The following is a 22,298-nucleotide window of genomic DNA, read 5'->3' as shown; positions in this document are numbered from 1 at the left end:
ACGAGCTGGCAGGGTTCCTCCCAGCACTACGAGCTGAAGCTAGCTTCCTTCTTTGTTTACATGCATTCTCATCATCCGAGGGGCTCTGTGGTTCCGATTTGGTCCTAGCAGGACTGGATCCTCAACAGAAAATCCAGCGTAGAAATGTGGAAATTAGGAGGTAGCCCAAACTGTTCTATTTACCTTTGTAAAAAAAAGAGGATGAGTTGGGCTGAAAGGGAGAACAGCTGGACTGTTTGACATTGCGTGGGCGGAGAGCAGGAGTTTACTTGTTACCATTAAAGCTAAAACCACACGAGGAGACCTGAAGCCATCTGGAAACTGGGCCACTCTTCTTGCACCACGATGATGCTGGAGACACTTGTGATAATCAGTCTTCTTGGTTGCACGCACAGTCAGGAGACCCAGAGCATGACCCTGGAGGAGAAGACCAGCATCAGGTCAGAAGTGCTTAGATGTAGAATCAAGTTGAACCTGTGTCTGTAGGAGAACTCTCTTGATTAATCTGCTTTATTCCATCATTTATTTTACAGGCACCAAATTATTGAAATGTTTGACCACGCTTATGGCAGTTACATGGTAAGGATTTTAATCTGAAGTTAGAGCCGTAATTGCTGCTGGATTGTTATTTTCTAGATGCATCAATTCACAGGCAAGATGAGTCATCGGCTGGCTGGAGACAAATATATTATTAGTGGATTTGTGTGTTTATTTTAACATTCTGTATGGTTGTCCACCCATGAGCTTGGGACAGCTGTTCTATCTGTTGTGATTGCCTGAGTGTGCATGATACATCATGATGCTGTTTTGTAGACGGAAATCAAACCTTGGACGGCTCAGAGAAAGTAAATTATGTTGAGATGTGTGGCAAAAGTGAAATTCTGGATACATTTCAATAAAAAGTTAATGTAAAGTGAGCAGTGTCTTGTGTTGCAAAGACAAATGTTTTCAAGACAGCTGGTGAGGGTTTAGATAAAGAACAGCAAAGCTGCAAAACATTAACGATCCAGACAAAACGATCTGCTTATGGTGTCCTCATTGACTAACAGATCCAGAAAAACTCAGAAAACTTTGAATTGAACATTTCTTTGTTTCTTAATGACATTTCACATTTTTATAGAGTTCCCAAAATGCCCAACCTCTTTTATTATAATGAATAAATCCAAATGATCGATACTTATGGTTGGTTATTGAAATGTGTCTTGAGAAAATCAGTTGACGTCTTTATTTTTTTCCTTTAGACAGACATTGAAAACGTGGAAACAATACGTGTCAGAATTCCCTGCACTGAGACAAATAATAATACAATGTAATAAATCCTAATGGGCCTAATTGCAGTCTTTACTGTTGCAGAAACATGCCTACCCTGCTGATGAGCTGATGCCTTTGAGTTGCAAGGGGAGAGTCCGTGGACAAGAGCCAAACAGAGGGGACATAGACGACTCCTTGGGGAAGTAAGATCGCCTTATGATTTTTATCTTGAGAGGTGCTATAGAAAAGTTCTTTTCCATCCATCCATTATCTGAACCCGCTCGTCCACGTAGGGTCGTGGGGGGGCTGGTGCCTATCTCCAGCGGTCAATGGGCAATCAGGCGGGGTACACCCTGGACAAAGTGCCAGTCCATCGCAGGGCAACACAGGACAAACAATTATGCACACACACACTCACACCTAAGGACAATTTAGACAGACCAATCAACCTAACAGTCATGTTTTTGGACTGTGGGAGAAAGCAGGAGTACCCGGAGAGAACCCACACATGCACAGGGAGAACATGCAAACTCCAAGCAGAAAGATCCCAGGCTGGGAAGCGAACCCAGGACCTTCTTGCTGCAAGGCAGCAGCTCTAACCAGATATTTTCTTCTTCTTCTTATAAAAGTGAAGATAACTGCAAAAAGGTTCACTGGAGATAAATATATCCAGTTTGAATCCAAGCCAAAAGTACTTAATTTTTTTTTCATGGTATCTAGCTAAGGCTCTTTAGCATTCCTTCTTGTTTTTATTCCTAACTCATTGTAACTTGCTTTTTCCTTCAAGAGGAATCAATGCATATTAATTCTATATATCAGTGAAACAGCTGGGATGAGAATCAGCTCCTCTAAATCCGAGACCATGGTCTTGATTCAGAAAAGGGTAGAATGCCTTCTCTAGTGGGCCATTCCCATCTGTACCGGGTCGGCCCGGGCCGGGTTGCCCCAGTCGGCCCCAGTCAGCCCCAGCCTGGCCCGGTTGATTCCACACATCCTTGTCTTAAGCCCATGTGGGCTGATTCTACCCACCAATCAGAGGCTTGCTCTAATGGAAGGTGTGAATTTGCTGTCAGCAGTGGGTGTGTTGGCCCTGGTCGGCCTGAAGCAGACCCCCTCGAGAAGAGGGCTGAGAATGAGCCTTGGTTGGCCCGGAAAAATACCAGGCCACCCAGATATGTAAACAACCTACGCTACCCGGCCCGGGCCGACCCAGTACAGATGGGAATGGCCCATAGGTCAGGGATGAGGTCCTGCCCCAAGTGGAGGAGTTGAAGTATCTCGGGGTCTTGTTCACGAGTGAGGGAAAACTGGAGCGTGAGATCGATAGGTGGATTGGTGCTGCATCTGCAGTGATGCGGGCGTTGTACCGGTCTGTCATGGTGAAGAGAGAGCTGAATCAGAAGGCAAAGCTTTCGATTTACCGGTTGATCTACGTTCCTACCCTCACCTATGGTCATGGGCTGTGGGTAGTGACCGAAAGAACGAGATCTCGGATACAAGCGGCATAAACGAGTTTTCTCCGCAGAGTGGCTGGGCTCTCCCTTAGAGATAAGGTGAGAAGCTCGGTCATCCGGGAGGGGCTTGGAGTTGAACCGCTGCTCCTCCACATTTAGAGGAGCCAGTTGAGGTGGCTCGGGCATCTGATTAGGATGCCTCCTGGACGACTCCCTGGTGAGGTTTTTCTGGGCACGTCCAACCAGGAGGAGGCCTAAAGGGAGAACCAGGACATGTTGGAGGGACTATGTCTCTCAGCTGGCCAGAGAACGCCTTGGGATTCCCCCCAAGGAGCTGGCCCAAGTGGCTGGGGAGAGGGAAGTCTGGGCCTCTCGATTTAGGCTGCTGCCTCCACGACCCGACTCCGGATGAGCGGAAGAAAATGGATGGATGGAAATCGGTGATTACTTCATGGGGACATTTCTGGAACTATTTTATTTTATTTTTTGGAGACACAAGAATCTAATTAACTTTAAAAGAAAAAAAAAACATTTAAATCAATAGAATGTGAACAAATACTAAAATAAATCAGATTTCGTACCGCAGATGGTGAATATTGTAACTTTGCTACTAATTCAAACGGCTTGTCATTGAACAATCAGTGATTAGTTATAATTGAAATGAGTAAAAAGTCTTAAACAATCCTGCTTTTTTCTTTCTGTAGGTTTTCTCTCACACTGATCGATACACTCGATACCCTGGTGGTGAGTACAGGCTTTGTGTCATTTCAGTATCGTAATGGGAGTCTGTTTTACTTTTCTTTTTAGCATACTGTCTCACTAAAATTTTCTCTATCCTCTAATTTATGTGTTTATTCTTGTTGTGTAACACCCAGGTGTTAAATAAGCTTGAAGAGTTTGAGGAGGCAGTGAGGAAGGCTGTGTCGGACGTACGGTTCGACAACGATGTGGTGGTGTCGGTTTTTGAGACCAACATCAGAGTTTTAGGGTATACATCTTATCCGACTGGAACCTTTTGTGCTTTTTTTTAAATTCTATTCTGTCTTCATAAAAGCCCACTATTGTTGAATTTGGATGAAATGGTCTCTCCAGTGGGCTGCTGGGGGGACACGTTATGGCTGATCTGCTGAAGCAGCGTGGGGAGAAGATGCAGTGGTACCATGACGAGCTCCTACACATGGCTGTAGAGCTAGGCCATCGATTACTTCCTGCCTTCAACACCACAAGTGGCCTTCCCTTCCCAAAGGTAGCCATGGCACATTTCTTATTGAATGCTTGTAATCTTTATTAAAATGACCTTGAACTGTGGTTTTGTTCACCAGGTGAATCTGCGGTATGGCATCGTAAACCCACTTTCCCGTACGGGCACGGAGTCGGATACCTGCACGGCATGTGCTGGCACAATGATCCTGGAGTTTGCTGCTCTCAGCAGACTGTCAGGAGAGTCTGTGTTTGAGGTAAAACTGCTTTTATGTGTATTTCCCAATGTGATTGTAATTATAGCTGTCATTGAAGGTTGTCATATAGTATGTTTTTACTATGATTTAAATTCTAAATATGGTTTTATAATTTTCTTTAATAATAATAAAAATATACACTCAACAAAAATATAAACGCAACACCTTTGTTTCTGCTCCGATTATTCATGAGATGGACTTAAAGATCAAAAATTCATTCCAGATACACAATATTAACATTTCTCTGAAACATTGTTCACAAATCAGTCTAAATGTGTGATAGTGAGCACTTCTGCTTTGCTGAGATAATCCATCCCACCTCACAGGTGTGCCACATCAAGATGCTGATCCGACATCATGAGTAGTGCACAGGTGTACCTTATACTGCCCACAATAAAAGGCCACCCTAGAATGTGCAGTTTTGTCTCGCAGCAAAATGCCACAAATGCCACAAGCATTGAGGGAGCATGCATTTGGCATGCTGACAGCAGGAATGTCAACTCATGCATTGAATGTTCATAAGCTGTCTCCAAAGGCATTTCAAAGAATATGGCAGTACATCCAACCGGCCTCACAACCGCAGCCGACGTGTAACCACACCAGCCCAGGACCTCCACATCCAGCAGGTTCACCTCCAAGATCGTCTGAGACCAGCCGCTCAGACAGCTGCTGAAACAATTGGTTTGCATAACCAAACAATTTCTGCACAAACTGTCAGAAATCATCTCAGGGAAGCTCAACTGCATGCTTGTCGTCCTCATCGGGGTCTTGACCTGACTCCAGCTCGTCGCCGTAACAGGCTTGAGTGGGCAAATGCTCACATTCGATGGCGTCTGGCACGTTGGAGAGGTGTTCTCTTCACGGATGAATCTCGGTTTACATTGTTCAGGGCAGATGGCAGACAGCGTGTGTGGCGTCGTGTAGGTGAGCGCTTTGCTGAAGTCAATGTTGTAGATCGAGTGGCCCATGGTAGTGGTGGGGTTATGGTATGGGCAGGCATCTGTTATGGACGAAGAGCACAGGTGCATTTTATTGATGATATTCTGAATGCACAGAGATACCGTGATGAGATCTTGAAGCCCATTGTGCCGTACATCCATGAACATCACCTCATGTTTCAGCAAGATAATGCACAGCCCCATGTTGCAAGGATCTGTACGCAATTCTTGGAAGCTGAAAATGTCCCAGTTCTTGCATGGCCAGCATACTTACCAGACATGTCACCCGATGAGCATGTTTGGGATGTGCTTGACCGGCATATACGACAGCGTGTACCAGTTCCCACTAATATCCAACAACTTTGCACAGCCATTGAAAAGGAGTGGACCAACATTACACAGGCCACAACTGACAATCTGATAAACTCTATGCGAAGAAGATGTGGTGCACTGCATGAGGCAAATGGTGGTCACACCAGATACTGACTGGTTCTGAGTCCCCAGACCCCCAATAAAGCAAACAATTGCACATTCCTGGGTGGCCTTTTATTGTGGGCAGTATAAGGTACACCTTTGCACTACTCATGATGTCTGATCAGCATCTTGATGTGGCACACCTGTGAGGTGGGATGGATTATCTCAGCAAAGCACAGGTGCTCACTATCGCACATTTAGACTGATTTGTGAACAATTTTTGAGAGAAATGGTAATATTGTGTATCTGGAATGAATTTTAGATCTTTAAGTCCATCTCATGAAAAATCGGAGCAGAAACAAAGGTGTTGCGTTTATATTTTTGTTGAGTGTATATGAGGGATCAGACAAAGTGCAATCCAAAGACTCCTATGATAATTAATATCAATGGAAATGGTGTTCCCTCGCCTGGACGTGGGCCACCTATAGCACCCCTCTGCAGCCAGGCTTGGAGGTGCGGCAAGCTGGCGAGTGCCTGGTGGCACAGCCCGAAGAGGAGACATGGGTTCCCCTTCCCATGAGCTCACCACCTGTAGGAGTGGCCAAAGGGGTCAGGTGCAGTGTGAGATGGAAAGTAGCCGAGGATATGGACCTTAGGCTACAGAGGCTGTTTCTGGGCACTTGAAATGTCACCTCTTTGATGGGGAGGAGCCCGAGTTGGTGTGTGAGGTTGAGAGGTTCCGGCTAGATATAGTTGGGTTCACCTCAGCTGACTTTCTACCACTCTGGAGTTCCTCCCACTGAGAGACGCCGAGCAGGGGTGTGCATACTTGTTGTGCCCCATCTTGGTGCTTGCACACTGGGGTTTAACCCAGTGAGTGAGAGGGTAGCCTCCCTCCGCCTAGGTGTGGGGGGACGGGTCCTGACTGTGGTTTATGCTTTTGCACCAAACTACAGTTCAGACTACCCACCATCTTTGGAGTCCTTGGAAGAGGTGCTGGAGAGTGCTCCTTTCTGGGTACTCCCTCGTTCTGCTGGGGGACTTTAATGCTCACGTGGGCAACGAAAGTGAGACCAGGAGAGGTGTGGTTAGGATGATTGGTCCCCCGATCTGAATCAGAGCGGTGTTTTGTTATTAGACTTCTGTGCTCATCATGGATTGTCCCAAGGACCTAAAGGGTGACCCAAAACATGCTGGAGGGACTGTATCTCTCAGCTGGTCAGGAAACGCCTTAGGATTTCCCTGGAGGAGCTGGCCCAAGTGACTGGAGAGAGGGAAGTCTGCTTAGACTGCTGCCCTCACGACCCGACCTTGGATAAGCGGAAGAGAATGGATGGATTTTTTTTTTAACTTTATTATTATATTTATATTTAACCATTTTAATTTAAATATTTAAAATATTTTTAAATTTATTTTTTGTTTGTTCATTTATTTTTTCTTAATTTATTAATATTTTTAATGTATTTAGTAAAGAATGGGTCGTTTACATCTTACTTATGAACCATAAAAAGTGAGATTCCATAGAAATATGAAATATCAAATCTGATGGATCTTTGAATATTTTAACCAAAAGATCGGAACTTTTTATTGCAGGGATTACCTGACACTTTGTATTAACTCCAAGGAAAGAGAGGGAGCCAGGTGTAAAATAGTTAAGAAATTTATTTCTACACAATTTAGATCAGACTAACTTAAACACTCTGTGAACTTATGGAACTAAGGTGGAGTGAGACGTGATGAATGATGATGGTGTGTGTGTGAAATGTTATTCAGAACCAGCGGATCCGGAGAAGCAGTTAGTTCTGAGTGGAAGTGAATGTTTCGCTCTAAACGTTAGTAGGAGATTTATAACACACATGAAACGCCATCTGTCGGTCTACGTACCCAGGGGAAGCCTCTGTTAGATCCAGAATGCCGAGGTCCTCAAGGACCCTCCTTCTTACCGAAGCTGGTAGAAAAGCAGCAGTGCTGACCAAACTAGTCTTGGAATGCTTCCAGGTCACGACAGGTTATCACTGGCGTCTCCGAGACCCTGAAGGGGTCGTGAGGTTCAGCTTTTATTCTGAAGGAGCCATTGCGGTCAGGTGTAACTTGCAACAGATTTTATCCAGCTTGTCGAGGTTCTTTATGGCTGAAGAGGAAGTCCGGATGACCTGTCCAAGACTTCTCTAGAACGCTTTGAACTAAAGAAAAGGAGGCATTTTTATAATTGTCATATTTTGGTTTACTGGCGAATCAGAATTTGACATGCAAAAGGGGGTTTATACAAACACCACAGAAAACCATGCCTAGCCCCAGAAACGAAGGTTCTGATTGGATCAGACAAAAGGAAATGTGTTGTGTGACTTTAGCATTGCGTGTCATCAGTGTCTGTTATATTCTGGTCTCATTCACGACAAAGTCCAGAATATCTATTTCCTACCCAACGGGGTAGTAAGGTTTATTAACAAGACTTCACCAACATACAGTCTCTGCCGGCATCCTATAACGGTGCGTACTCTAAAAACGCCCGTGCAGCAACACAACACACTGCGGAACCAACCAAGCCAAACAACAATGCACATCATTACAGTGTCTAGTGCAAATGTCCAAGATTGTAATAACTTGTAAAATACTACTGATCACAGGATTATAATATCAAATAATAACAATGTCATTTCACAGATTGATTGAACATTGGGCTCACATTATTATTGGTAATGACAAAGTTGTTGATTATGTATTTATCAAAATAGTTCTTCGTCTTCGTCTTGGTAACAAAGGTGAAGCAGTTCAGATGAGCAGAGTGCATGAAAGACCTTGGCCACTATCTCGTGTAGATTAGCCTGTCAGAGACTTTATGTCTCAGCTCGAGCAGACCTTTAGGTCAAAAACAGGACATTCGTCACGCTACAATTTTATATATACATTTTAATTAATATTTTATTCATCATTAATAATAATAATAATAATAATAATAATAATAGTAATAATAATAATAATAATAAATTATTTTTACCTTAATACTTATTAATGTTAGGAACATGCCAGGAAGGCTCTGGACGTCCTCTGGGAGAGACGACAAAAAGGAAGTGACCTGGTGGGGACTGTCATCAATATTCACAACGGAGAATGGGTCCGGAGAGGTAAGACACCTCCAAACAGGAAAACAAGGTTATTTAATTCAAATAATAGAGCCTCAGTCAGAGTACGTTTTTGTTTGCAGAGAGCGGGGTTGGTGCAGGAATCGACTCGTACTACGAATATCTGATGAAGGCCTACATTCTTCTAGGAGATCATGTTTTTCTGCAGAGGTTCAACACCGTGAGTCTGTCGGTCGTGTTTTATTTTTCTTGCTGCTGCATCATTAACACACACCTTTTTATAATGTTAGCTGCTGTTGGAGCTGAAAAGTCCCAGTAATCATGATGCACTTTTCATGTGTACTGCAGCACTACAGCGCCATAATGAAGTACATCAGTCAGCCTCCCCTGCTGCTCAACGTACACATGCACAACCCCACTGTGGGTGTTCGTAGCTGGATGGACTCTCTGCTCGCGTTCTTCCCTGGATTACAGGTTAGATGAACTTCACTTCAATTGGATGAAGACCAGGAGAACGTTTTGCACGTCTTTAAAAAGTTTTTATTAACTAAAATATTCAGGTTTTGAGAGGTGATCTGAAACCAGCTATTGAAACCCACGAGATGCTTTACCAAGTCACCAAGCAGCACAAGTTCCTTCCAGAGGTAAATAATCTGCTCCTCTTCTGCTTTATTTGTTTTTATAAGCAGAGATTAAATGTGTGAAAGGGTGAGGATTAGTGACAAATCTGACATTTGTTTTTTAAACCAAGTCAGAAAAACAATGCTTTTGCTTTTTTTCCATTCAGGCTTTCACCACAGAGTTCAGAGTTCATTGGGGTCAGCATCTCCTGAGACCAGAGTTTGCAGAAAGCACCTACTACCTCTACAAGGTGGAAAAAAAACAGTCAAAATCTTTGTAAATGTTTTTAGAAACGTTGCTGTTTAACAAACCTGCTTTGACTTGTGCAGGCCACCGGTGACCCGTACTACCTCAGAGTGGGACAGTCCATCGTGGAAAAGCTCAACACCTATGCCAGGGTGCCTTGTGGGTTCGCTGCTGTGCAAGATGTCCGCACTGGGACACACGAAGACAGGTAGCTAAGACCCCACCCTCTAGGCTGTAAGTCCTACCTGTTGATCTTGCATTCACACATTCTCTCTCTCTCTCTCTCTCTCTCTCTCTCTCTCTCTCTCTCTCTCTCTCTCTCTCTCTCTCTCTCTCTCTCTCTCTCTCTCTCTCTCTCTCTCTCTCTCTCTGTCTCTGTCTCTGTCTCTGTCTCTGTCTCTCTCTCTCTCTCTGTGTGTGTGTGTGTGTGTGTGTGTGTGTGTGTGTGTAGGATGGACTCGTTCTTTCTGGCTGAGATGTTTAAGTATCTGTACTTGATGTTTTCGGAGAAGAGCCAGCTGCCCATTAATATTGATGACTACATCTTCACCACAGAGGCCCACCTTCTGCCCGTCACTCTCTCCATCACTCAGGCACCTTCTCAAGCCAACGCTACGGTAAAAACTCCCTCTATAACAAACTTATTTATTCTCCCCTGTGCTTCAGTGCAGGTTGGGGATATGTCATGAAAGGATGAAGGTTTGGGGTATAACATGTCAGCTTGCTTCTCACACCAAACCCTCTGTCAGGAATCTTGGTGTGACTTTTGACCCAGCTTTCAAACTGAATTCTCATGTCAGTTCTCTTGTTCGCTTTTCCTTCTTCCATCTCAGGAACATTGCTAAGCTGAGTCCCATTCTGTCTCGCTCTGAACTTGAGACAGTTCTCCACACCTTCATCTCCTCACGCTTAGACTACTGTAACTCTCTTTTCACGTGTCTGAGCAGAACCTCCCTGAACCGTCTACAGGTGGTTCAGAATGCCTGTGCTCGGCTTCTGACCAAGTCCTCCAAACACACCCACATCACCCCGCTTCTCCTCCAGCTTCACTGGCTGCCAGTCAACTTCAGGGTTCATTTCAAGATCCTGGTTCTGGTCTTTAGGGCCTTACATGGACAAGCACCATCTTACATTGGTGATCTTCTTAGTCCCTACACCCCCAGCAGGTCCCTGAGGTCCAGTGATCAAAGCCTACTGGTTGTGCAGCACCAGGCTAAAGACCAAAGGTGACAGATCATTTGCTGCTGTGGCCCCCAGACTCTGGAACTCTCTCCCCCTGAGCCTGAGATCAGTGGACTCAGTGGTCTCCTTCAAAAAGCAGCTGAAAACTCACCTGTTCAAGCTGGCTTTGGTGTGACCTTGATCACCCTCTCCTTGTTCTGCTATTTCTACCAATTCTGCCTTTCTCAAGATCCACTGATTTCCCTCTTTCCTGTTCATGTTCTCTCTCCCTTTCCTTGCATCTTTTAATCACAAATCTTTACTTTTATTATGGTTTTTTTCTTCTAATTTTAACCTTATTTTTAACCATTTTTGAAGACTTTTTGTATTTTGAATTCTTAGTTCTTGTGAAGCACCTTGTGATTTTTATCACACTATCAGGGATTCCCTTACCCCAAAATTCCACTACCTCTGCTCCGGCACGAACTCCGCAGCAAGAACGGTCCCGTTGTAGTCAATCAGAGCTGTTCCACTACCGCGGCCGTGCGGCGCAGTGCGCCGCCCGCCGTTCCGCCATCCGGCAAAAATAGGATCGATTCTATTTTTGCCGGATGCCGGAGTACCTCTGCAGTCAATGGACAGAAATCACAACCGCCCAACAGGAAAAGGAGCAAGCACAACTTCCGTTATTTCACAATAAATCGATAAACAAAAAGCGTTTTTTGTTTCATATGCACAGGTTTAACAACTTTTAACAACTGTCAATGGCGGCTGAACTTTAAATGCACAAAAATAAGCCATAAATACAGTTTCCACTATCAAAGTAGTCACACTTTGTTGATCCAAACACTGCTGATCTCTCAACACAAATGATGGGCAGATTAAACAGTTCATTTTGATGCTTCTCCCACACAACGGGTGTTTGGATCTAACTTCCGCGTTTATTGCTCAGACTGTATCGCAAGATCTCGAAAATCCCACGCATGCCTGTTTGTGCACCTCAGGTCTCCGCACCGGAGCGGAGCCGTTGTAGAGCGGGTACAGTATGATTTGAGTTCGGAAGCGAGCAGCAGCGGAAAGCGGGGGCGGAGCGGAGAGGAGATAGTGGAATTTTGGGGTAAGCTGCCGCAAGGGGGCGCGCAAGCTAAAAAGTGTAATGGCTGCGGAGCTCAGAGAAGTCTGTCATATGTCACCATTAGCGTAGCCAGAAACTCATTTGTGGATGGGCCTAAGAAAAAGTAAGTGGGCCCAATAAATGTAATTGGAAACAAGTATATTTTGCGTGCGTGTGTGTGTGTCCTCCGCAAGTGCCCTAGCTTCATAATAACAATGCGCCGAGCTTCAGCGCTCTGGCCTGCGCACGCCGATATGTTCCGTATTTGATCATTTTTAACGGTGTTGGAGGAATCTGAAGGTGAGTCATTCTGGCAGATTGTAATTAACACCCTGTCTCATGCAGGTGTTCTGAACTTGTAAACCTCACACACAGAACATTGTGGATGTAACAAAATAAATCAAGAAATGATTCCCATTCAGGCTATTAACAGCGCGCTGAAGATCTGAAGTTCAGAGTGCGTCTGTCAGAGGTCAGACGCGTTCCAGCGGAACCACGGCTCACGGGTGCACATGTGAGCACATCTGGGCTGGGCAGAAGTCATTTTACAACATTGGTTTAAATAGCGCCAATAACGAGACGCAATGACTGGAGCGGCTCACGGAGCTGTGACACACACACACACACACACACACACACACACACACACACACACACACACACACACACACACACACACACACACACACACACACACACACACACACACACACACACACACACACACACAGATTCAATAAGCACACGCGCCACGCCGTCAGGCTGAAGGTAGAAATGAGCACTGCCTCCTCCGTGATAAAAACTTTTAAGAGGTTTTATAACAACCAGGGGCAGATTTAGGAATTTGGGGGCCCAAGGCGAACACAGACATGGGGCCCCTTACACTAAATTTTCGACAATCTTACCTTTAACTGGATTTGCGAAACTCCCCCCTCTCCTGACATTATTTATTTTCCCTTTTTATTAGTCCTCTTTTTTCTGTATTTCTCTCCCTTTGAGCACTTTCAATATTTGCTCTGCTTTCTTCTTCCTGTCAGTGCTCCTGTGCTTTAGCCTTAGTTATTATTTTTTTCAATTTTCCATTTTGGTCTATGTTTTCCTCCCTTGAAACATTTTCCATTGTCTTTCCTTCCTGCTTCCTTTTGATGTTTACATAGAAAAACAAAGTCACTTTCAGAAGTGAAGAGAAAAGCTTTTATGAAGCAAGCTGCTTCTTTCTCTTATTGGAGCCACTAGGATAACTCAGTTTCATGCTTAATGGTTTGACTATCGCTTTGAGTTTGTTACGAACGCTCCCGCCTCTCTTCTTCTTATTATTTGTGGTCTTATGGCACTTGGCAAACAACCATTTGGCACATTACCGCCACCAACTGGATTGGAGTGGAATGACTACCAATCACTTCCTGTTTGTGCATCGCCGTCTTAATAACCCTCTTATGACCATAATTATAACAGGGCCGCCTGGTATTATTTTAATCTTATGGCTGTAAAATTGTAATAAAATGTACAAAGTGTGTGTAACTCTCCTTTTTTCAGAACAGCCTCAGCTTTTAGTGTATGGTTTGTATTTATAATTTATTTCTATTAAAGCCTTAAAAAAATCAGCTTAAAAGTGAAAAAAGTAAAAAACGAATTTGAATTTTTTACATTTATTACTGAACAGGAACTTCTAAATTACTGGGCAAACAATTTGGAATGACCAATTTTAACTTTGATCTGTAATGCATCTATTCTTAAAAAAAGTTTGAACCTTTGGATCTTTTTAGCAGTTTTTAAGACCATTTATTTTTGTAAACTTTCAGATGTTTTTATTTGATGTGGTAGACCTTGAAGCAGTTTCTCTTCAGCTGCAGGCAGAGCGCACCTCACACTTCCATGGGGTGCTTCTCTTGCACACCGTGCACTGCTATACCAAATACTTTAGTTTTAGCAAAAATAATTATTTATTGTAAAAAGATAAGTAATGCTGGAATGAAGCTGAATCTTACAATTAGCAAATAGTTGAGGGTTGTTCAAATAAAAAAATAAAAAATAAACGTTCATACCCTGGTTCACTGGAGATCTGTCCTCCTTCGTGGTCACTGTCTTCAGATATAAGCCTTCTGGGACATCTAATGGATTGTGTAGATTTTCTTTGAGGCATTTTCATAATTTCATGCTGGCTTTCTATGCTAATTAGCTTCCCCGTTACGTCATCCGCTTTCACCATGGCGCTTCGCTCCGTTTCAATCGGGCTGTATAGCAGGATTTCCCCTCGTAGCGATATTTTCCATAACTCTGATTGCTTCTTGCTATAGATCGTTGGAAAGCTGCTTTTATGTACTTTTAGGAACCGTTAGAATTATTTGAATCTGATCAGCCATTCAAAAGTTATAAAACGGAGCATTTCGGATGACAAACTCAGCATGTCTCTGAATCTGTGTTGTGATTTGTTGCACTCAAGACAGGGAATCCCGGTGGCTACCGTAATGCATTGTATATGCACGAAAAGCCCCATTTTTTTTATCTTTTCAGCACTTTTGGAATTTTAATGATATCTTGAACGGTTCAGGAATTATGGTAATGAGAAGTGCACATGTCCAATCCCGTCTGCAGCGACAGGTTGGTAATAAGAATATTGTGGCATTAACAGAGGGGTGCCGGTGGTCAGGGCTAGGGGGCCCCCCAACACAAGGGGGCCCCAGGCGGCCGCCTACCTATGCCTAATGGTAAAACCGCCTCTGATAACAACATTTTTCATTCAAGGTCAAATTAAGATATTAGCTTCTATTTTGGGATGAAGTATGAAATTCGAGTCCGCTTCAGCAGTGACTTCTCATGAACCTGACCACAACTCATGTTACTGCAGCAGTTGTTTTTCCAGTCCGCGTGGCAGCGGATCGCAGATTCAGCCACACCATAAAACAGCAATAAGTCTATCAGAGGCAAAAGTGAACCTCATGGCTATAGCTTTTCCATCTTTTCCCCTATAGACATTTGATTACGCACAAGTAGGTGATCAGCTCAGGTTTACGCAGAGCAGAAGGAAGGAGAGCGCTCTGGCCGCACAGGTTAAACGTTCCTACTTTAAGAAAAACGTTAAATTGCATTGTTGATGTGCTACCTGGGCACTCTAAATATTTATTTAAAATTAAATCAAAGGAAATTGTAATGGTATTGAATGCTTATTAATTACTATTTAAAAAATGAAAGTTATGGGGAAAAAGGTCGATCATATATTTTTAACCCTGTCTGTCGAGTGACTGTTTAGCTTGATATATATATATATATAATGACATGCCCTGATGTGGGGCTGGGGGGTGTGTCGACATGGTTGGGACATAGAAGGGGGTGCGCGGCTAAATAAGTTTGGGAACCGCTGCACTATATGAAAGATCATTTTATTTCTTTTCTTAAACAGAGCTCACTTTTGTTTATTCAGAGAACAACTGAAATGCTGACTGACCTTTTTACTATGCAGACTGACAGGTGGTGCTACACGAGCTTCTCTGTGTGTTTTTGTGCTTTAGGAGGACACTTCTGTTTCTCATGATGAAGATCTGTTCACACACTCTTGCCCCAGTATGGAGACGTTGTTCCCCAACAACCCCTCATTTGCCAAAACCATCAGGGATGGCTACAAGTACCTCACTGGTGTGGGACGAGCCTTGCACTCTCTACCTGTCAGGTATGACTAGTTTGTTAAATGTTGTGTTTACAGCTGAGATTTTATATATTTCATTTGTAAATGCGAAGTTTTTTTTTCAATCATTTTCAGGGAAATCGAGCTACCGCTCCACGATAATGGCATTGAACCCATGGAGTTTCTGAAGAGCATGGGCATCTCACTCACTTCTCTGAAAGAGATGACTTTAGGAGACCCCACAACCCAAAAGGTATGTTAATATTTTACGTTTTTGTAAAAACTCTTTTCTTAAGACAAACTAACCAAATAATGTTGGGTTTTTTCCTATTGAATGTATTTTTGGGTCATAAAATTTCATTTACAAAAATACCATTAACCCTTTCCTGACTGGGAAAAATATTTAGCATGATATGCTAATTTGATGACGTGAACACATCACTTGACTCTTCCTTGAACCGTCACCTTATCGTGGTGGAGGAGTTTGAGTGCCCTAATGATCTTAGGAGCTATGTTGTCTGGGGCACTTTGTGCCCCTGGTAGGGTCTCCCATGACAAATTGGTCTTAGGTGAAGGGTGAGACAAAGAATGGTTCACAGGATCTTTCATGGATGTAAAAACAAAGAGTCAGAGTACCCGGCCCGGAGGGTTACCGGGGTCCCACCCTGGAGCCAGGCCTGGGGTTGGGGCCCGTGAGCGAGTGCCTGGTGGCCGGGCTTTCGCCCATGGGGCCTGCCAGACCAAGGCGGGAGCCTTGGTGGTCCGATCCCCGGACAAGAAAACTGGTTTTTGGGACATGGGACGTCACCTCGCTGGCGGGGAAGGAGCAGGAGCTTGTGGCAGAGGTTGAGCGGTACCGGCTAGATATAGTCGGACTCACCTCGACTTGGAACCCAAGTCCTTGAGAGGGGTTGGACACTCTCCTTTGCTGGAGTTGCTCCGGGTGAGAGGCGGAGGGCTGGGGTTGGCTTTTTGTTAGCCCCAAGACTCTCTGCCTGTGTGTTGGGGTTTACCCCGGGGGACGAGAGGGTAGCTTCCCTGCGCCTTCGGGTCGGGGAACGGGTCCTGACTGTTGTTTGTGCTTATGGGCCAAATATCAGTTCAGAGTACCCACCCTTTTTGGAGTCCCTGGGACGAGTGCTAGATAGTGCTCCATCAGGGGACTCCATTGTCCTGCTGGGGGACTTCAATGCTCACATGGGCAATGACAGCTTGACCTGGAGGGGTGTGATTGGGAGGAACGGCCCACCTGATCTGAACTCAAGTGGTGTTTCGTTATTGGACTTGTGTGCAAGCTACAGTTTGGCCATAACGAACACCATGTTCGAACATAAGGATGCCCATCGGTACACTTGGTACCAGGGCAGCCTAGGTCGCAGGTCGATGATAGACTTTGTAGTCTTATCATCCGACCTGCGGCCGTATGTTTTGGACACCCGAGTGAAGAGAGGAGCGGTGCTGTCAACTGATCACCACCTGGTGGTGAGTTGGATCAGATGGCAGCGGAAGATGCCGCGTAGACCTGGCAGACCCAAACGCATAGTGAGGGTCTGCTGGGAATGCCTGGCAGAAGAACCTGTTAAGACGGTCTTCAACGCCCACCTCCGGCAGAGCTTTGACCGCGTCCCGAGAGCAGTGGGGGACATTGACTCCGAGTGGGCCTTGTTCCACTCTGTGATTGTTGAGGTGGCTGTTGCTAGCTGTGGTTGCAAGGTGGCCTGTGCCAGTCGTGGTGGCAACCCCCTACCCACTGGTGGACACCAGAGGTTCGGGGAGCCGTCAGGCTGAAGAAGGAGGCCTACAGGGCGTGGCTGGTCTGTGGGTCTCCGGAGGCAGCAGACAGGTACCGGATAGCCAAGCGGGGTGCAGCATTGGCAGTTGCAGAGGCAAAATCTCGGGCTTGGGAGGAGTTTGGTGTGGCCATGGAGAAAGACTATCGATCGGCTCCAAAGAGGTTCTGGCAAACTGTCCGGTGCCTCAGGAGAGGAAGGCAGCAACTCGCTCACACTGTTTACAGTGGGGATGGGGAGCTGCTGACGTCAACTGGGGCTATAGTCGGACGGTGGAAGGAATACTTTGAGGAGCTCTTCAATCCCACCTATGCGCATTCTGAGGAGGAACCAGAGCCGGGAGACCTGGGGATGGACTGTCAAATCTCGGGGGCAGAAGTTGCTGAGGTAGTCAAACAACTACACTGTGGCGGAGCCCCGGGGGCGGATGAGGTTCGTCCTGGGTATCTCAAGGCTATGGATGTTGTAGGGCTGTCTTGGTTGACACGTCTCTGCAACATTGCGTGGTCATCGGGGGCAGTTCCTGTGGAGCGGCAGACCGGGGTGGTGGTCCCCATCTTTAAGAAGGGTGACATGAGGGTGTGTTCCAACTATAGGGGGATCACACTCCTCAGCCTCCCTGGAAAGGTCTACTCCAAGGTACTTGAGAGGAGGGTCCGATCGATAGTTGAATCTCAGATTGAGGAGTAACAATGTGGTTTTCGTCCTGGCCGTGGAACTGTGGACCAGCTCTTTACCCTTGCAAGGGTGATGGAATGGGCATGGGAGTTTGCCCAACCAATCCACATGTGTTTTGTGGATTTGAAGAAGGTGTATGACCGTGTCCCCAGGGGCATCCTGTGGGGGACGCTCCAGGAGTATGGGGTGGGTGGCTTTCTGTTAAGGGCCATTCAGTCCCATTACCAGAGGAGCGTGAGTTTGGTCTGCATAGCCGGTAGTAAGTCAGACCTGTTCCCGGTGAGGGTTGGACTCCGCCAGGGCTGCCCTTTGTCACCGGTTCTGTTCATAACCTTTATGGACAGAATTTCTAGGCACAGCCGTGGTGTGCCGGGGAGAGGACGGTCTGGAGCTCCCTAGTTGGGATGCTGCCCCCGCGACCCGGACCCAGATAAGCGGAGGAAGACAACGACAATGATGACGAACACATCACTTGGGTCACACAGCACAGAATTATTAGTTATGAAGGCAAACATGGTTGGATTCTCACATCAATCTCATTTAAACAAGCAGGAAAAAGAAGCATGGTAGTTTGAGGTGTTTTGGTAATGCTAACCACAGAACAATGCTAATCCAATGTCCTTGATTAACTAGAGGAAAACAACAAAGAAAAATGTTGGAGCACACATGCAACATTTCCGGATGTAGAGGAAATATCCAGAATGAATGAATGCCAGATGGATCCACAGCTTGCCTACGGAGTTATCCGGATGCTGTACATGGCTGTACACAGTTACCAGCTTCAGGCAGCATCATTGAGCCATCGGATTAAACAGGCCAATCAGCTCATTTAGTATTTACATCCTGAGTGGGCCGGGCAAACCAGTCTTTCCATTGTAGGCCTTTATTATGGAGATGTGTTTCGCCATTTTTCAGGGCTCCTGGGCCGTTGTGAGACCCAACAATGTTTCATATGCTTTATAGAGGAGTAGTTTTAGAATAAAATAGAGTAGAATAAAATAGACTTTAATCATCCCACAGTGGGGAAATTCACTTGTTACAGCAGCACAAACACCTTAGAGGATAATTAGAAAGAAAAAAAAAGTATATGTACAGTATATACTAGGGATGTCCCGTTCCGATATTGATACTGGCCTAAAAACACTATGGGATTATATGGGACTGCATCACAAATTTCCGATATTAGCAGTACGTTCCGCTTTAAATTCCATTCTAGCAATTCTATCCATCAGCTCCCAGATCCAACATGCAAACTCCACGTGATCAGAACAGTGTGTGCTAGCAAAGTAGCAAGAAACAGTATTGGCCATGTGGCTGTATTTTTCATAAAATTTTGGCTCATTGGAGCACTTGTCATGCACAAGTTTCCCGTGGTGGAACAGAACCGGGGAATATTAATACGTCCAACCTCATCCTGGATTTGAAGCAGGATCATAACATAGCACGAGGATTTTCTCAGTGTGTGAAATTGAAACTGAAGACACGTAACTTGTGGCAGTTGGTCAGTGAACAATATTGTTTATTTTTCCTTATGTCCCTAACTGTTCACATTTATGCAACCAAAGGTTAATGAAACATTGGTCAGTTTTTATACTTACTGTTGCTGGCTTTTGTTTTCTGTTTGAGTAAAATCACTTAATCAAGCCTTTTAGACATTCCACACTACGAAATAGGTAAAAATATGTATGATTTGTGCTGATATCATAAAGGATTGATATCGGTATCAGTCAATACTGAAGGCTGCTATATCGGTGTTGTATTGGGACATCCCTAGTAGATACACACGAGCAGTAGGCTAGTATTGTTCACTTGTAAAAAAAAAAATAAATTCTTAAACCTTTTAAGTATAACACAGCATAAAAAAATCACCTGTTTGTTGGGTTTAAAGTCATCCATCCATTTTCTGTACCCACTTGGAGCCGGTGCCTATCTCCATCAGTCTACTGGCACACAGGCGGGGTACTCCTTGGACGGGCTGCCAGTCCATCACAGGGCAACACACACACACACACACACACACACACACACACACACACACACACACACACACCACACACCACACACCACACACACACACACACACACACACACACACACACACACACACACTTTAGAGAGACCGATCAACCTGACAGTCACGTTTTTGGACCGTGGGAGGAAGCCAGAGTACCCAGAGAGAACCCACACATGAACGAGGAGCACATACAGATTCATATGCAAAAAGAACCCAGGCTGGAATTTGAACCCAGGACCTTCTTGTTGCAAAGCAACAGTGCTAACCACTGCAGCACTGTGCAGCCTGTTATTTAAAGTCAACATTACTTAAACAAAAGCTGATAAAACATGCACATTTTCCCTATCAGCTGTCAAAAACTGGTTCAGATGCTCACATTTCTAATAAACAAGTGTGTAATATAATATAAAAAACTCCAATATGGCAAAACTATCTTTCTGAAACTGTTTCAGTTCAGGTAATATAAAAAATTAGAAGCTTCTCTCAAACAAAATCAAAAATCAGTTTCAGCTTTAGACTGCTAGCCTGAGTCGTTAATGATATTTAGCTAGCAGGTTTAGTGAGTTCATGTTTAAACTCAGTGAAATCAACATTTACTAAACAAATGTCCTTTCAATGGAATGTTACAGGAATCAAAAGGATTTAGATTAAGTAGAAGCTGAAGGTCTTTTTACTTAATGTTTTAATGCTTACCTGTACAGGAGCAGAAGGGAGTGTACCGGGTCAGGATTGTTGCAGAAGTAGGAGCCACACCAGAAGAGGAGGCGGTGGTACCACATGTTGTTCAGCTCATATCTCCTCCGTTCCTGGGCAGGACCGTTCTCACCGCGGGACCGGCCAAGTTTGGAATGGACCTCACTAAGCAGGAGCACGGGGTGAGACGATAATTATGCTGAGGTTTTGTTTGCTGCAGCAGGTTCTAATTCAACATTCTGTCTAATCTCAAACATCAAAACACACGCAAACAAGTTTCTCTGCCACAGGTGAAGGGCAGCATAGTGAAAGTGTCGCCCTACACTGCGTGTGGGCCGGTGGATAACGCAGCAGAGCTTAAAGGCCGCATCGCTCTGGTGCTGCGAGGTGACTGCATGTTTGCTGCAAAAGCTCGATGGCTGCAGCAGACCGGAGCCATAGGAGTCATCTTCATTGGTGAGAATTGTGATGATCTGGGCTTAGGCAAGAACAAAGTTGAGTATGTCTAAATATCTCCGTGTTGCACAGATCATCGCGAGGGAAGTAACAGCGATGAAACGCCCCTCTTCCAAATGGTTGGGGACGGCGACTCCACCGAAGACATCACGCTGCCTTTAGTTTTTCTGTTCAGCCGTGAGGGGGCTGTGCTCACAGCCGCGCTGGAGGAGCATCACAACGTGGATGTGCTGCTGCTGCCGAAGGAGAGGCAGCTGGGGTACGGTGAGGATTAACAGGTCGCATCTGGGGTCAATGTCAGATGATGATTATGAGACACAAATAATCAGATCTTAGCTGGCCTGCTTGTGTTGTGTTCGTCGTTGGGTTTTCTGTGTGTTTATTACTGTATTTATTCGTTTTCATTGTCCAGACAAAATGGAGGAACCCATCAGCATGAACATAAAACTCCTCCTGACACAGGAGGGGGAGATGGAGGAAATCTCAGCCGGAGGTCCCACATTACAGTTTGTTTTGGAGAATGAAGAGGTGTTTAGTAAAGAAGAGCTCATTGGGTCAGAGCAGCAGGATGGCAGAACCCAACCGTGCTCAGCAGACTCTTCACAAAGCCTGAACTCGAACGCTGGACCAGAAACATGACCGGTGCCGGTTAGTGATGCAGGCGTGTGTCCAAACACTGGTAGGGAGTTGCACGTGGCCCAGATCCACCTGCACCTCAAGCCCTCATACAGAAAGGAAAAGCTGCTGTTACCGTAGCAACAGGTTCGTGGTGATGATGGAACAGAATTAATCTCGCCTTAGAGAGAAGCTAAGACTAGCCAACGGAAATTATGCAATGACTTTGTTGTTTTTTTTTATAACTATATCGCACCTTTTTACTGTGATGAGTGCTGTTTAAGTATTCATTAAATTACCTCGCCTGTAGGTGGCGCTAGCTGCCATAATGTCTCAGTCATGTTAGATGAACAGAGACTCTCCAGAAAGGTAACTTTGTACCATTCAGCAAATTCAGGGAAATTAATGCTGTGTGTGTGTGTGTGTGTGTGTGTGTGTGTGTGTGTGTGTGTGTGTGTGTGTGTGTGTGTGTGTGTGTGTGTGTGTGTGTGTGTGTGTGTGTGTGTGTGTGTGTGTGTGTGTGTGTGTGTGTGTGTGTGTGTGTGTGTGTGTGTTGGGGGGGGGGGGTTTCATTAAAAACTAGAATACTAAATGCAATTCAAATGGTCATTGTTATGGAACAAACCTAATCCTGTATTGAAACCATAACATGTTTAAAATAATTTTATATTCAGATGCATTTAATGGTTTT

The 22,298-nt window shown here is 45.0% G+C and overlaps 1 protein-coding gene across 2 annotated transcripts; it reads left to right on the top strand.

Moving 5' to 3' along the window:
• The first annotated feature begins 203 nt into the window (after positions 1-203).
• Positions 204-21,905, top strand: si:ch211-282j22.3 (ER degradation-enhancing alpha-mannosidase-like protein 3). 2 transcript variants are annotated; one of them, XM_054744248.2, is made up of 20 exons: positions 204-440; positions 534-579; positions 1,354-1,454; positions 3,410-3,449; positions 3,581-3,693; positions 3,798-3,951; positions 4,028-4,162; positions 8,534-8,639; positions 8,720-8,817; positions 8,946-9,071; positions 9,158-9,241; positions 9,385-9,468; positions 9,548-9,672; positions 9,916-10,081; positions 15,249-15,406; positions 15,497-15,614; positions 20,545-20,718; positions 20,827-20,992; positions 21,065-21,256; positions 21,405-21,905. In XM_054744248.2, the coding sequence occupies exons 1-20, from the start codon at positions 346-348 to the stop codon at positions 21,629-21,631; spliced, it is 2,508 nt and encodes an 835-aa protein (XP_054600223.2). In that variant the 5' UTR covers positions 204-345; the 3' UTR covers positions 21,632-21,905. The 2 variants fall into 2 exon arrangements, with proteins under 2 accessions (XP_054600223.2, XP_054600224.1); XM_054744249.2 differs by having other exon boundaries at positions 21,065-21,251; positions 21,405-21,740.
• Positions 21,906-22,298: the final 393 nt, after the last annotated feature.

This window comes from Nothobranchius furzeri, chromosome 6, assembly GCF_043380555.1.
Source record: "Nothobranchius furzeri strain GRZ-AD chromosome 6, NfurGRZ-RIMD1, whole genome shotgun sequence".
NCBI lineage: Eukaryota > Metazoa > Chordata > Actinopteri > Cyprinodontiformes > Nothobranchiidae > Nothobranchius > Nothobranchius furzeri.
This window is presented reverse-complemented; position numbering and strand designations above follow the sequence as displayed.

What these genes read in the sequence shown, in the direction of transcription:
- si:ch211-282j22.3 (XM_054744248.2), top strand. Translation starts at nt 346, where the DNA reads ATGATGCTGGAGACACTTGTGATAATCAGTCTTCTTGGTTGCACGCAC. An exon ending in CAGGAGAGTCTGTGTTTGAG is followed by an intron (nt 4,163 to 8,533) that starts GTAAAACTGCTT and finishes TATTAATGTTAG; the next exon opens with GAACATGCCAGGAAGGCTCT. An exon ending in TTCTGCAGAGGTTCAACACC is followed by an intron (nt 8,818 to 8,945) that starts GTGAGTCTGTCG and finishes TGTGTACTGCAG; the next exon opens with CACTACAGCGCCATAATGAA.